The sequence below is a fragment of the Dipodomys spectabilis genome, unplaced genomic scaffold (genome assembly GCF_019054845.1).
Source record: "Dipodomys spectabilis isolate Male_0828 unplaced genomic scaffold, ASM1905484v1 ptg000424l, whole genome shotgun sequence".
Lineage (NCBI taxonomy): Eukaryota > Metazoa > Chordata > Mammalia > Rodentia > Heteromyidae > Dipodomys > Dipodomys spectabilis.
This window is the reverse complement of record NW_024871101.1, coordinates 117,856-134,432: the sequence shown is the minus strand read 5'-3', so window position 1 is coordinate 134,432 and position 16,577 is coordinate 117,856. Positions and strand designations below refer to the sequence as shown.

At 39.0% G+C, this 16,577-nt stretch overlaps 1 protein-coding gene across 5 annotated transcripts in view; it reads left to right on the top strand.

Annotated features, from left to right (window-relative positions):
• The window catches only part of Atrx (ATRX chromatin remodeler), a 165,454-nt gene that overhangs the window by 99,919 nt on the left and 48,958 nt on the right, over positions 1–16,577 (top strand). For all 5 annotated transcript variants that reach the window (XM_042668266.1, XM_042668265.1, XM_042668264.1 and 2 more), the window contains 7 exons: positions 2,059–2,161; positions 5,319–5,540; positions 7,121–7,262; positions 9,231–9,340; positions 10,522–10,668; positions 10,815–10,992; positions 15,448–15,585. In XM_042668266.1, coding sequence (XP_042524200.1) covers positions 2,059–2,161; positions 5,319–5,540; positions 7,121–7,262; positions 9,231–9,340; positions 10,522–10,668; positions 10,815–10,992; positions 15,448–15,585 — 1,040 coding nt within the window. The remainder of the gene's footprint in view (positions 1–2,058; positions 2,162–5,318; positions 5,541–7,120; positions 7,263–9,230; positions 9,341–10,521; positions 10,669–10,814; positions 10,993–15,447; positions 15,586–16,577) is intronic.

The following is a 16,577-nucleotide window of genomic DNA, read 5'->3' as shown; positions in this document are numbered from 1 at the left end:
AGGGCCTCATGAATTCAAGGCAAGCACTTTACCACTGAGCCACCTTCCCAGCCTCACAACCATTCTTTAGAACATTTTCATCATTGAACAATATTTCTTTATACCTTGACCTCAGCCTCCTTCCACTCACCATACTATTTTATAAAGTCTTTGTGAATTTGACTACTCTATCTAGGTACCTTCTGTATATCTCAATTTTGTGACTGGCTTATTTGATTTAACATCATGTCCTCAAGATTCGTCCATATTGTAATATGTGTCTGAATCCCCCCCCTCCCCTTTCTTTTTTTTGTCTGTCGTGGGGCCTGAACTCTGGGCCTGGGTGTTACAGCTCTACCACTTGAGCCATAGCCCCACTTCCGGCTTTTTCTGCTTAAGTGGTGCTGAGGAATTGAATTCAGGGCTTTATGCATGCAAGGCAAGCACTCTACCACTGAGCCACCTTCCCAGCCCTTGAATCCCTTTTTAAAGCTGATGAGTAGCCGGGCACTAGTGGTTCATGCCAGTAATCATATCTACTCAGGAAGCTGAGATCTGAGGATCACAGTTCAAAGCCAGCCTAGACAGGAAAGTCTGTGAGACTCTTATCTCCAGACTCTTACCACCAGGAATCCGGAGCTGTGGCTCAAAGTGGCAGAGTGAAAGAGTTCAGGGACAATGTCTAGGCCCTGAGTTCAAGCCTTACAGCTGACCAAAAAAAAAAGCGCTGAAGAGTGTTTCATATTTTTGTCCACTCATTTATGAACACTTGGTTTGCTCCTACCTGTTGGCAGTTGTGAATAATGTAATATGAGCATGGATGTACAAATAATCTCTTCTGTCCAGTTTTCAGTTCTTTTGGGTATATGCTCAGAAGTAGTATTGGATCATATGATGTTTCTATTTTTAACATTTGGGGAATCTCCATATCACTTTCCGTAGTAGCCACATGTTTGCCTGTAATGCACAAGTGTTCACTTTGTGTCATTCTGACCTGGCACTCAGTATTTTCTGAGCTTTGGTTTTTGGTCGAGGTTAAATGGCTTTTTGTACCAATTTCTAACCCTAGAAATAATTATTCCACTAAAATTTGTTGCTGTTTTAAAAATATTTTAATGACCTGTCAAGCACTGGCAGCTCATACCTTTAATCCTGCTCAGAAAGATGAGATCTGAGGATCATGGTTTGAAGCCAGCCTTGGCAGGAAAATCCTTGAGACACTTATTTCCAATTAACCACCAAAAGATCAGAAGTGGAATTATGTCTCAAGTGTTAGAACCTTCAGCAAAAAAGCTCAGGGACAATACCTAGGCTCCGAGTTCAAGTCTAGGACTGGTACACACATGATATTCGTTACCTTTTTTTTTTTTTTTTTTTGTCGGTCATGGGGCTTGAACTCTGGGCCTGGGCGTTGTCCCTCAGCTCTTCAACTCAAGGCGAGCGCTCTACCACTTGAGCTACAGCGCCACTTCCACCTTTTTTTTTTTTTTTGGTTCTGGTTGTGGGGCGTGAACTCTGGGCCTGGGAACTGTCCCTCAGCTCTTCAGCTCAAGGCTAGCGCTCTATCACTTGAGCCACAGTGCCACTTCCGGCTTTTTTCTTTTTGCTTATGTGGTGCTGAGGAATCGAACCCAGGGCCTCATGCATGCAAGGCAAGCGCTCTACCACTGAGCCACCTTCCCAGCCCTCATTACCTTTTATGAACAAAAGAGAATCCAACTTTTACAGTCTGCTGAGTTTTTTTTGGTATGACATTTGCATTCTTAGCAGAGCAGTCCTAAATTGATTTCATCTAACTTGCTATCCATATCAAATCTCCTTTCCCTGAGTACCTTGAAATGTTGGTCACGGTTTCTGTTGGAAAATCTGAAATCGATTTTTTTTTTTTTGCGGGGGGGCTTCTGTTGGAAGATCCATTTAAAACGTGCTAATTTTTTTTGGCCACTGTTGGAATATCCTTTTGAAACCTATTACTTTTTTTGCCTTTTCTTTTCCTTTTCATTTAGGAATGTGCACAAATATATAGTATTTCCCAACTCATCATGATATATTTTATTTTGCATTTAAAATTTTCTTTAGGTCTGCAAAGAAAGCAGAATTGGAAGAAAATCAGAGGAGTTATAAACAAAAAAAGAAAAGGCGACGCATTAAGGTTCAAGAAGACTCATCCAGTGAAAACAAGGTAATAATGTTTGTTATGTGCTTGAATTATAATTGAAGTACAGTACACTATTGCTTCTTTGTGTTCCATTCATATGTTAATTAATTAATTTACTTTTTACATTTTGGATGGACCAGTTTATGGAATGTATAAATATGTAAAATTATTAATTTGAGCTATTATCAGTTTTGTCTGTACCTTAATTTTTATCTTTGCTGTTTTTTATTTTCCTGTGATTATTTCCAGTTCATAGTTCCAAAGTAAATGAAACTAACCAAATTCTTCCAAAGCATTTCTATCAAAGATTTTTTTTTCATTAATTTTTTTTTTTTTCCAGTTCTGAGGCTTGAACTCAGGGTCTAGGCACGGCCCTGAGCTGTTTCTGCTCAAGGCTAGCACTCTACTACTTGAACCACAGTGCCACTTACAGCCTTTTCTGTTTATGTGGTACTGGGAAATTGAACCTAGGGCTTCATACATGCTAGGCAAGCACTTTACCACTAAGCCACATTCCCATCCCCTTAATTTTTTTAAAATTATATTTTTATTTAAGTAGTTATACAAAGGAGCTACCATTCAATAAATCAATGTATAAGTACAATGCATCTTAATTGATACCACCCCTTTTAACATTCTTTCCTGTTTGTACTTTAATTTCTAATGGAACTTTCAGACCATTCTAATTTCTTTTTTTACATTTATAGGGATATGGAAATTATGCAATGTACTCTATTTTCCAACAATATAAAACACTTTATCCTGAATGTGTTGCATATAATAAATACATTTCTAGCAATGAAGTTAGCCATTTTGACCTTCCTTCCTTCCTTCCTTCCTTCCTTTCTTCCTTCCTTCTTCCTTCCTTCTTCCTTCTTCCTTCGTTGTGGGGCTTGAACTCTGGGCCTGGGCGCTATCCCTCAGCTCTTCAGCTTAAGGCAAGTGCTCTACCGCTTGAGCCACAGTGCCACTTCCGGTTTTCTAATGGTTTATTGGAGATAAGAGTCTCACGGACTTTCCTGCCTGGGCTGGCTTTGAACCGTGATCCTCAGATCTCAGCCTCCTGAGTAGCTAGGATTACAGGAGTGAGCCACTGGCGCCCAGCTGAGCTTCTTGTATTAAGAAAAATTGCTGATATATGTCTGATTCTCTTAACACTATTTTCTCATGGTGAAGAGTTACTTTTTGTTGTGGTGGTAGTACTAGGAATTGAACTCAAGGCCTGGCACATACTAGTCAAGCACTTTACCACTAAGACAACCCCTCTTTAGATCAGAGGGGTTGATTAAAGAAATTATTGTTCTTTATATTCTAAAGTATATAATTTAGTGGCATTAATTACATTCACAAGGAGAAACTCTATACCCATTAAATATCAACCCTTATTTCCTGTCTACTCCCCAGTCGTTGGTAACCTCTATTTTAATTGCTGTCTCTATGAATTTGCCTTTTTTTTTTTTGGGTCCGGTCGTGGGGCCTGAACTCTGGGCCTGGGCCCTGTCCCTCAGCTCTTCAGCTCAAGGCTAGCGCTCTACCACTTGAGCCACAGTGCAACTTCCGGCTTTTTTCTTTTTGCTTATGTGGTGCTGAGGTATCAAACCCAGGGCCTCATGCATGCAAGGCAAGCGCTCTATCACTGAGCCACCTTCCCAGCCCTGCCTTTCTTTTTTGCCAGTACTGGGGCTTGAACTCTGGGCCTTGCCACTGTCCCTGAGCTACTTTTGCATAAGGCTAGCACTCTACCTCTTGAGCCACAGTACCACTTCTGGCTTTTTCTGTTTATGTGGTACTGAGGAATTGAACCTAGGCCTTCATGCATGCAAGGCAAGCACTTTACAAGGCAAGCTACATTCCCAGCCCATGAATTTGCCTTTCTAAGAGCTTCTTTTGTGGGGGATTGTACAACTTTCTTTTGTATGTGTATGTTTATTGAGTATTTGATTTATAGGTTTTAAAGTTCAGTTATGTTAAAGCATGTATGAGAATTTGATTCTTTTTGAAAGTGGATAAGCCATTGTGTATGTCCACCATATTTTGTTTATCTGTTCATGTATTGACAAACAAGATTTGTTCCTTCCTTTTGACTACTTGGAATAATGCTGTTATGAACATGACTGTACAAATATCTATTTGAATCTCTGCTTTTAGTTCCTTTTGGTATATATAGAATAATGTAATTGCCGGATCATATAATAATTCTCCCCCTCCTCCTTCTCTTCCTTTACTCCCCCTGTTCCTGTCTCTCCCTCTTGATGTTTATCTTTTTTAGGGATTTCTCACTCTTTTTCTTTTCCCTTCCTTTCCTTATTCCTTTCTTCCTCCTCCTCCTCCTCCTCTTCTTCCTCGTTCCCTTCGTCCTTCCTTTCCTCCATCCCTCCTTCCCTTCCTCTTTTTGTGCCTTTACTGGAGCTTAAAAATAAGGGCCTGGGTGCTGTCCCTGAGCTTTTTTTTTTTTTCAAAACCAGAACTCTACCACTTGAACCACAGCTCCACTTCTGGCTCTTTGGTGATCAATCAGAGCTAAGAGTTTCATGGACTTTCACCTCCTGACTGATTTCAGACCATGGTCCTTCAATCTCAGCCATATGAGCTAGAATTACAGACATAAGCCACTAGTGTCTGGCTATTCTTTTCTTTTTCTAATGTGGATTCACTACCAGTTTTATTAAGAATCACATGCATACTCTTTTTCTATATTGGCTGAATCTTTTGAAACTCTTACAAGAACTGTACTAGACTTCCAAATTCTCCATATTATTGTCAACATTTTTTCTTAGTTTTGCTTTTGTTATTCAGTAATAGTCATTGCAGTGAGTATGAAATGATGAATACTTGTGGTTTTAATTTACATTTCCCATGTTGAGCCTCTTTTCATATACTTATTAGCCATTTATGTACTCATTTTTTCCAGATGTGTGTATTCTACTTCATAGCACATTTTAATTGGATTTTATTTGACATATTTTTGGAGGTCATGCCATGTAGTCCAGGTTGACCTTGGTCCTTCTGCCTCTTGAGTGCTGAGATTATAGGCACACTCCACCTCTTTATTGCTGAATATAAGTATAAGGCATTTCAGCATATTGTCTCCTGTCGTTTTTTGGTATTTTAAATTGTGGCATATGAAACTGTCAAGTTAGACAAATTTTTATTGTTTACCTCTGTCCTTTAAATTTCATAGAGCCATTCTGAGGAAGAAGGAAAGGAAGAAGAGGAGGATGAAGATGAGGAGGAAGAGGATGAAAATGATGATTCTAAGTCTCCTGGAAAAGGCAGAAAGAAAATCCGGAAGATTCTTAAGGATGACAAACTAAGAACAGAAACCCAAAATGCTCTTAAAGAAGAGGAAGAGAGACGGAAGCGTATTGCTGAGAGGGAGCGTGAGCGAGAAAAATTGAGAGAAGTAACGAACATTTCTTTTTCATCTATTACTTGCAGATATATAATATTGTTATATTTCAGTATTTTGAGAGTTGAGTTGTAAACAACTACAGATTTCTAGTTAAAACTGTTTTTTACCTATAAGCAGTTTTTGTATCTTTGTTACAGTATAATTAGATACACAAGAAGATCTGAATTTTTTTGCTAGACCAGGGGCTTGAACTGTGGACCTGAGTGCTGTCCTTGAGCTTCTTTTGCTCAAGGCTAGCACTTTACCCCATGAACCACAGCACCCCATCGGGCTTTTTCTGGAGATAAGAGTTTCATGGGAAATAAAGAGTCTTATGGACTTTCCTGCCTAGGCTGGCTTTGCACTGTGATCCTCTGATAGCCTCCAGATTATCTAGGATTAAAGGTGTGAGCCACAGGCACCTGGCTTAATTTTCTTTATTTTTAATTTTTAATTAAAAAAATTATTTTTGGCTTCTGGGCCTGGGAGCCTGGCTCCTGAGCTTCTTTTGCTCAAGGGTCTACCACTTGAGGCATACATAGCTCCCCTTCTGGCCTTTTCTTTGATTAGTGTGAACTAAGAATCTCACGCACTATGCTACCTGGGCTGGGTTCGAACTGCAATCCACAGATCTCAGTTTCTTGAGTAGCTAGGATTACAGGTATGAGCCACTAGCAACGGCTTGAAATTTAATTACCAGAAATGATGATAGTATACTTGGGTAGAAAAATGTTCATCTTTGCTTGCTTGCTTGTTTGGTTGTGTTATGATTTGAATCTTGGGCCTCAAGAGCTCTGCCACTTTAGCCACACCTCCAGCCTGGAATGTTAATATTATATAATTTACTCATAATGTATTTCTTGTTTTGTGGTGCAAAGACTTTGAACATGCTAGGCAAGTACTCTACCACCAAGTTATATCCCTAGCCCAAGGAAGGACCTTTGTTTGTATTATAAGAATTTTTAAATATTCACATGGAATATTGCAGTAAATCCTGTGTACCAAATTTCATGAGCCAAATTTCATCCGTTACAAACACAGGGCCAGTCTTAATTCCTTTATTTACATACCTTCAGATAATTTTGGAGCAAATCCTAGAATATAATGTTAGAAGATGAAGATCTTTTAAACATTACTGTAGTTCTGTTACTATGGTTTGATCTATTTGTTCACTTAAGTAATAGTTTTTGAAAACTAGTTGGTTTACTTCAGGACTATATTTGGATACTATATATTTATATACTTTCCTTTCTCAATGCCACCACTCTACCACTTGAACTACAGCTTTACTTCTGGCTTTTTGGTGATAGAACAATTGGAACAATCTCACCTAGTTGTTACTGAGATGTCTGCTTGAAACCTATAAGTTTAATTGCTGGCATTACGGTAGCAATTTCAAATCCTTTTGTGGGTTTGACTTTGGAAGGCTTAGAACCTAGACTTCATCCAGCACTATTGGACCAGAAATATTGGATGTGTTGTGTGGGATACATCTATAATTGTGGAAAAGCTCCCTTGCTAAGATTGATACTGTATCCTCACTTGACAGATTTCTATGACCTTAATTGTGAACAACTCCTTTTTTTTTATAGGTCATAGAAATTGAAGATGCTTCACCCACCAAGTGTCCAATAACAACCAAGTTGGTTTTAGATGAAGATGAAGAAACCAAAGAACCTTTAGTGCAGGTTCATAGAAACATGGTTATCAAATTGAAACCCCACCAAGTAGATGGTAAGAGATTACTTCATGGTTCTATTATTTTTAGTTAGACTATTAGCAGTTTTTCATTTTCTCTGTGTGCTTCACATTCCTCTAAGTCTTGTAGATCCCTTGGTCCCTGCTCTTTGGGAGCTCATAAACAAGTGAGAAGAACCTAGTTGGCCAATGGTCAGCTGCAAGTGTTTTAAGCAAGGAAGGTACAAGTAAAAGTGTGGCTTACAAATGGGTGGTAATAAATAGCAAGTGGGGTTCACTAATCCACAGTGGTTGGCTAAAGCCTGGACGAAGATACAGATCACTTTGGGAAATGTTACTCTAGCATTTTCAGCTTTTTTGGTTGTTGTTGTGGGTCTTGAACTCTGGGCCTGGGCGCTGTCCCTCAGCTCTTCAGTTCAAGGTGAGTGCTCTACCACTTGAGCCACAGTGGCACTTCAGGTTTTGTGGTGGTTAACTGGACATAAGAGTCTCATAGACTTTCCTGCCCAGGCTATGAACCATGATTGTCAGATCTCAGCCTCCGAAGTAGCTAGGATTATAGGTGTGGACCACTGGCACCTGGCTCAGCTATGTTTTATTTTTTTAGTCCTGGGGCTTGAACTCAGGGTCTGGGCACTGTCCCTAAGCTTCTTTTGCTCAAGGCTAGCACACTATCACTTGAGCCACAGCACTACTTCTGGCTTCATGCATGCTAGCCAAGCACTCTACCACTAAGCCACATTCCCAGCCTCAGCTATGTTTTTAAGTATGTTTTTAAGCAATATTCCTACATTAGTGTTAAAATGCTCCTCAACTACCTTATTATATTCCTGCTCTTTGCTTGGTTAGAGTAGTTACTAGGTCAGTTTTGAATGTGTACATGAATTAATTCATAAGGGGGAAACCACACAATTCTAACTTCTTGGGTTGGTAGCTTTCTTTCTCCATGGTTGAATAAACAGGAAGTGATGAATTATCTCCTGGCATTTCCCCCACAATGGGTTTAATAAGTTTGTAAGTATATTCGATAATAAACTGTTTCTCTTTCTATTTTTGTTTTAAGGAATACTTTCTTGTTTAAGATTTCTGTTAGTATACATTAGTTGTACAATGAGTCTTCATTGTGATATTTCCATCACGCATATAACCTCATCCCCTCTGTCACTGTCACTTATTCTCCCTCTCACTTCTTAGAACAATTTCATCAAGTTTCATTGTTCTCTTTTCATGCATACGTATAAAGTACTTCAACTATATTCCCCTTATACTCACTGTCCAGAAGAGCCTATTTTACTTTCCTGACATTCATTTATTACTATTAATTGTACTAGGGGTGCACCATGGTGTGGTGTTTTGCATATGCATATATTTTCATCAGACTATCTGTCCCTTATTTCTCTGTACTTTTTCATCTTTCCAGCCCTTTATTGTTCAATAGCTTTCAGTGAGATTACTTATGCCATATTTATCCATAGGCACAATGTATTTCCACTTTATTGAAATGTTCTTATGTCACTTTGGACCATCTCAGGATGTGAAAAACATCTGTGAATGCCCTATTAATGTGTGTGTGCCGTGTCTTGTTTCTAATGTATCTGGAGGAAAAAAAATTCACTTGCCTTTAAAAATTTCTTTACTTCTCAATGTTGTTTTCTTTTTTTGGTCTTGGGGCTTGAACTCTGGGCCTAGGCACTGTCTCTCAGCTCTTCAGCTCAAGGCGAGCACTCTACCACTTGAGCCACAGCACCACTTCTGGTTTTCTGGTGGTTTATTGGAGATAAGAGTTTCACGGACTTTCCTGCCTGGGCTGGCTTTGAACCTTGATCCTCAGATCTCAGCCCCCTGAGTAGCTAGGATTACAGGTGTGAGCCACCGGCACCCAGCTAGTGTTTTTTTTTTTTTTTTAATACGATTTCCTAGCAATTTTGATTGTTTCTGATGTGCATATATGGAAAGAGTTTTAACTTCGACTTACAAACTGAACTTACTGAAACTTGTTTTTAGGTGTCCAGTTTATGTGGGATTGTTGCTGTGAGTCTGTGAAGAAAACAAAGAAGTCTCCAGGTTCAGGGTGCATTCTTGCCCACTGCATGGGCCTTGGTAAGACTTTACAGGTAAGAAAGAAGTACCATGAAAATATCCCGTTTTGTGCAGGTGTGAATGTACAGTAGATTCTGTTATGTTCTTGGTACAGGTGTTGCTGCAGATGAAGCAGTGAAGACAATAACAAGATCTCTCCTTAAGAGTCTTATTTTCTAGTGGGGAATAAAATAAGAAGTGTGCATGTAGGTTGTAAATGATAAAGGAGGACTCAGGGATAAGGAAGGCATCTTGAAAGAGGTGATATTTGAGCACAGACCCTAATGAAGTAAAGCTGTCAACTGTAAGGACTTATGGGAAAATTCACTTTTCTTCCTTTTGGAGGTACTGAAATTTGAACTGCAAGTGCTCTACCACTTGAGCCACACCGCCAGTCAGAAATCAACTTCTTGTACAACTTTTAGCAGTCTGTGATACACAGTAACAAGAATGTAAAAATATTTTTCACTATTAAGATTACTGAATAGGGGCTGGGAAGGTGGCTCAGTGGTAGAGTGCTTGCCTTGCATGCCTGAGGCCCTGGGTTTGATTCCTCAGCACCACATAAGCAAAAAGAAAAAAGCCAGAAGTGGCGCTGTGGCTCAAGTGGTAGAGCGCTAGCCTTGAGCTGAAGAGCTGAGGGACAGCGCCCAGGCCCAGAGTTCAGGCCCCACGACCGGACCAAAAAAAAAAGATTGCTGAATATTCTAGGCATAGAGTGTAGTTCACTGGCAGAAGGCTTGTGTAACATGCACAAGGTCCTAGCTTTAGTTCCCAGTACTTCCAGGAAAAGAAAGTTGCATTTTTAAATGGCCAGAGTTGTACAAATGATGTGAGATTAGTGAAAAATGTAATTTCAGACCATAAGGTAATTCTTAGAAGATTCAGCTAGTCAAAATTATGCCAATGGAAAAGTACTCAAATACTCTTCTAAACGGGCAGTAATATTTTCTGAAGGGTTTTTTGAGACATTCTGTGGAGGCCACAAAATTTGTTTTGGTGTGACATCTTTGTATTATTTATATTGATCATAGAATCATGAAAACTTTACAATTGTAAGGATTTTATAGATTACCTAGTTGAATGTTCTCATTTTAAGTTACATTTCTTTCCCAGTATCTTATGTGGGTTGGGAATTAGACAATTTTGCTTGGTTGGTTGGCTCATTTTTAAACACAAAACAAAAGTATTAAGATGGCAGTTTGTTTTCTTGTAGGTGGTAAGTTTTCTTCACACAGTCCTCCTGTGTGACAAATTGGATTTCAGTACAGCTTTAGTGGTTTGTCCACTTAATACCGCTTTGAATTGGATGAATGAATTTGAGAAGTGGCAGGAGGGATTAAAAGATGATGAAAAGCTTGAGGTATTACATTTTAACTATTTTCTATTAAAATAATTTAATGAACTTGATACACTGTTTTCATTCCTTTGAATTCATATTTCATTGGGAATATTTAGTATTCATACATTTCAATAGCTATAATAACTGTCCTTATTTTCCCATACAAGGTCTCTGAGTTAGCCACTGTGAAACGTCCTCAGGAGAGAAGTTACATGCTTCAGAGGTGGCAAGAAGATGGTGGTGTGATGATCATAGGGTATGAGATGTACAGAAATCTTGCTCAAGGAAGGAATGTAAAGAGTCGGAAACTGAAAGAAATATTTAATAAAGCTCTAGTTGATCCAGGTAAGGTGTTAACGAGCATTGACATGAAGAAGTATATTAAAAATTAAGTGTTTTTGTTTTATGGAACAAATACTAATATTTCATTGGTCCTTCTGCTTTTTTTTGTGTGTGTGTGGGGTCCGGTCGTGGGGCCTGAACTCTGGGCCTGGGCGCTGTCCCTCAGCTCTTTAGCTCAAGGCTAGCGCTCTACCACTTGAGCCACAGCACCACTTTTTTTTTCCTTTTTGTTTATGTGGTCCTGAGGAATCGTACCCAGGGCCTCATGCATGCAAGGCAAGCACTGTACCACTGAGCCACCTTCTCAGCCCGGTCCTTCTGGTTTTGACTTTTTTGGTTCTTAGTATCTGCACCACTTCAGTAAGGTCAAATCATCTGTCTATTCTGTTTGTTAATGTTGACTTTTTTTTTTCTGAGTCTGCAAGTTTTCAGGGGAGATCTCATAACAGTAAAAACTCTTTTCACATTTGAGTGTGGTGATGTACCCTTTTATTTACAGCACTAATGAGGCTGAGGCAATGGATCCTGAATTCCAGGCCAGCTTGGATTATATTATGAGACCCTGTGTCCAGATAGAAAGAAAACCTGCTAGCCCTAGAATTCTCTCCATACTTCGATATTCTGAAAATAGTTGTCTTTTTCCAATGTGTTAGAAGAATTGCTGCTAGTTTATCTATATTGAAGACATCACTATGGGAAGTTCATATTTCTAATATTTTTCTTGCCTGACTCCCTCCCTCCCTCCTTCCCTCCCTCGCTTCCTTCCTTCCTTCTTCCTTCCTTCCGTTGCTGGTACTGGGGCCTGAACTCAGGGCTTGGGCACTCTCTATTAGCTTTATTTTCAGTTGTGGGGCTTGAACTTGGGGCCTGGGCACTGTCCCTGAGCCTCTTTATGCTCAAGGCTAATGTTTTACCACTTGAGCCACAGTCCACTTCTTTCTGCTTGGGCTGGCTTCGAACTGCAATCCTCAGATTAACAATAGGATTACAGGTATGAGCCACTGGTGCCTGGCTCTCCATTAGCTTTTTCAGTCAAGGACAGTGCTCTATAATGTGACCTACTTTGTCATTTTTGGCTTTTTGCTGATTAATTGGAGATGAATCTCATGGACTTTTCCTGCCCCAGGCTATATTCTACTTGAAATCTTTAGATCTCAGCTTCCTGAGTAGCTAGAAGTAGAGGTATGAGCCATCTTTGCCCAGCCAAGTATTTAATTTTTGTGTGTGCCTGTTCTGGGGCTTGAGCTTAGCTTGGGCCTTGTCCCTGAGTTTTTGTTCTCAAGACTAGTGCTGCTCTACCTCATGAACCACAGCTTTACTTCTAGCTTTTTGTTGGTTAATTGAAGATGAGAGTTACACAGACTTTCCTGCCTGGGCTGGCTTTGAGTTGCCATCCTCAGCCTCTGGAGTAGTTAGGATTACAAGTGTAAGCCACTGGCATCCAACTCACCCCAATTCGTATTGGCAAAATGTGGTAGCAGTCATGTTTTATTTATTATCTTTCTGGTTTTACTGGCTCAAGAGATTTTAGACAGACATGTCTAGACAGTCCCTAACATTTTTATCATTTTTCCCTAATATTTTCTGAAATTTTATTTATTTTTAAATTACTAACAATTTAGTGAATGTCTTTTAAACGGTTTTTTTATTTAAAAAAATCTACCAATAGGTGGCAATATAACATACCAAAAAATTTATATTTAGATGTTGTATAACAGTACCTGCTTATCTCCTAACCTATCAGTTACTCTGAAAGCCTTTTTTTCCCTTTTAGTGGTTAAGTTGGTCTGTTGAAGTTTTCTGATTTAGTTTAATGTTTTAGAAAGGATGTTCTAAAGTTCATAATTTGTTGTTCTCTCTTTTTTACTCTCTCTATACTTTTTTTTGTCAGTTGTGGGGCTTGAACTCAGGTCCTGGGAGCTGGCCCTGAGCTTTTTTGCTCAAGGCTAGCACTCTATCACTTTGAGCCACAGCACCACTTTTTTGAATAGTTTACTGGAGGTAAGAGTCTCACAGACTTTCTTGCCCAGATAGACTGGCTTTTGAAATGCAGTCCTTAGATCTCAGCCTCCCGAGTAGCTAGGATTACAGATGTGATCCACCAGTGTGTGGCTCTCTGTACTTTTAGATTTAAGTAATAGGATCTGTCCATGTAATTTTTTAAAGTAATGATAGATACCCATACTGTATTAAACTATCTTAAGTTAATAGGTTCTTTCTATCAGGCTTTAATTTTGAACAAAGTAAGTCTCTCCCTTCCCCTTTCTTTTCTTCTCTTTACCCTTCCTTCTTTTCCCTCACACATCCTTGTCCTTCATCCTTTCTCTCTCCTTTCCTCCCTCTCTCCTTCCCTTCTAGGGTCTCATGCATGCTAGGCCTTTGAGCGTTTATCCCCAGCTCCTTCTAAATCCCCTTTTCTTCTCTTCAGAGCTTCATGGCTGTAATTGTCTCTGTTCTTTCTGTAAAATGATTTCTAAGTATTTTCGAACCCTACTACCTCAGTTTTATGTTGATATTTGTGAATGCAGTTTTCCAGAAAATAGATTTCCAAGATATCTGAAACATATTTCTTTTCTCCATTTGAGACAGTCTTGCTACTTTGCCTATGTTGTCTTCAAATTCCTGGACCCAACTGATCCTCCTACCCTAGCTTCTGCCATTACTGAAATTACAGGTGTGCAGCAACACACCAACTAAGCCATTAAAATTCTTCAAAAATTTAATTTTAGAAATTGTTCTCTCTCTCTTTCTCTCTCTGTCTATATATATATATATATTTCAGTTAATAAATGAAATGTGAATGATGGCGATTAACTTCGTGTATAGTCCCTCAGGTAACCTCGCTAAAGATACTGCTTTCTTTCCTTCTGTTGCCATAGTAACATATACTTTGAATTCAGAACATCATAAAAATGGTACATATTCTTTTTTTTTATAATACATATTCTTTTTTTTTTGGGGGGGGGGTCTGGTCGTGGGGCTTGAACTCTGGGTCTGGGCGCTGTCCCTTAGCTCTTCAGCTCAAGGCTAGCGCTCTACCACGTGAGCCACAGCGCCACTTCCGGCTTTTTTCTTTTTGCTTATGTGGTGCTGAGGAATCAAACCCAGGGCCTCAGGCATGCAAGGCAAGCGCTCTACCACTGAGCCACCTTCCCAGCCCCTATAATACATATTCTTAAGCAAAATAGAAGCAGTAAAAAAAAAAAAAGATGTGTATCGAGAAGTCCAAGCGCTGTTCCTTCTAATCTGACCTCTTGTGTATATTCTTCCTGAAGTTGTTTTTTTTTTTGTTTGTTTGTTTGTTTTGGTCTGTAGTGAGGCTTGAACTCTGGGCCTGAGTGCTGTCCCTTAGCCCTTCAGCTCAAGACTAACGCTCTATCATTTGAGCTGCAGCGCCACTTCCGGTTTTCTGGGGTTAATTGGAGCTAAGAATCTCATGGACATTACTGCCTGGGCTGGCTTTGAACTGTGATCCTCAGATCTCAGCCTCCTTAGTAGCTAGGATTATAGGCGTGAGCCACCAGTGCCTGGAAACTCTTCAGTTCTTGAAGATATGAAAAGATGCCGTGACATAACTGGGCCCCCCCCTCCCCCCAAATCATGTTAGTGCCACAGACTATCATAATGTTCCAAATCCTCCAGGTTCACAAAATACTCTGGATATCAAACACAGACTTTGCCCTGGGCAAAATTAATCCTTTAAGTCATATTTACGCATTTACATGTAAAATCTACCTATTTGAGGTGATTTTTATTTTTTAGCCTAAATTAATTGTTCAAAGGGATTTCACTCTGATGTGTCCACTCTGATGTGTACCACTTGAGCTACAGCGCCACTTCCGGTTTTCTGGTGGTTTATTGGAGATAGGAGTCTCACGGTCTCTCCTGCCCGGGCTGGTTTTGAACCGAGATCCTCAGATCTCAGCCTCCTGAGTAGCTAGGATTATAGGCGTGAGCCACCAGCGCCTGGCTGGCAGCTGCTATTGTTGAGCTCAATATTTATATTGTGTATATGTTAACCAGAAAGGAAAACAAGGAAATTTTGTAGGATACTTAAATAGATAATAAACTTTATTTTAAAAATATACATATAGAGGGCTGGGATGGTGGCTCAGTGGTAGAGTACTTGCCTCACATGCATGAGGCACTGGGTTCTGATTCCTCAGCACCACATAAGCAGAAAAAGCTGGCTCAAGTGGTAGAGCACTAGCCTTGAGCTGAAGAGCCGAGGAACAGTGCCTAGGCCCAGAGTTCAGGCCCCACTACCAACAAAAAACAAAACAAAAACAAAAAAATCCACATGTAAGATGTTTTATTAATACTCCTCAGAATGTTCACTGTTTTGTTAAATATTGTTTAAGTTTTGTTATTGATAAGCTTTTGCTACAAGCAGAACTTTTATTTTGTTCATTTTCAATTTTATCATATTTGAATTGTGTTGTTTTGTACATCTTATAGGTCCTGACTTTGTTGTTTGTGATGAAGGCCATATTCTTAAAAACGAAGCATCTGCTGTTTCCAAAGCTATGAATTCTATACGATCAAGGAGAAGGATTATTTTAACAGGAACTCCACTTCAAAATAACCTGATTGAGTGTGAGTTAATACATTGACTATTGACTGTTGCAGCTGTTGTGTCAGATATGTTTTTGCAGCTTTTGCCATCTGTCTTTCATGTGTTTAGCATAGTCCATGACCATGATCTGTGTTGGTCCCTCTAGGTTACTGTGAAAGAGCATCATACTTTCAAGTGAGGTACTTTATAATATGAGCAATAAACTAAAGTGAAGATATGTGCCATTATGATTGTTCAGATATAAATAAAGAAATTGAAAGAGTTAACAAGTATTAGAAAGTCTCAATGAATGCTTATAATTACTTAGTAGATATTGTAAGGATATAGAGTAGTTTATGGAGCGGTAACCATTAAGAAATACAAAAGAAATGTCAAACATGAACATTGCAGAAAGCTGGAGAAGGTAGGAGCACTGTGCTATATCCATGGAAGAATGACTGAGAACAGATTAAATGCCTCCAGGAAGTGACTTAGTTATTTCCCTTGTTTTCCTGTGGGTTGTGAAGCTAAGAACTACAGGGATATTGGTTATCACATAACAATTGAAATTTCCCATTGTAATCTGCCACTTTTAAAAATGTTTTTTTATTTATCTGTTCATTTGCCTTTTTTCTATTCTGTTATCCTTTCACAGAAATGCCATTTCAAATTGTGATGCTAATTAGTATAGGACAATGATAACACTCAAGGCTTCTGAAACTAAGTTAATAGAAATTTTGGTTTGGTAGTTTATTATCTGTTTGCATTTTTCTATTCGGTATGTTTTCTTCACAAGATACTCTCACTGTCCATAAAAAAATCATGGCTACATTTATAGACAACTGGCTTTTCTATGTCACATATCTTGATTAGTGATTTAGAATAAAATGTCCTTAAATGTTTTTAAAAATAATATTCTTGTTTAAGGATGAATTTTATTTTAAATTCTTTTGTGTGATTTAAGTAATTCAGAGCTGGATAGGACTTAAAAGCAGTGTTTACACTTAGCTTGATATTTCAAGTCTTTAATTAT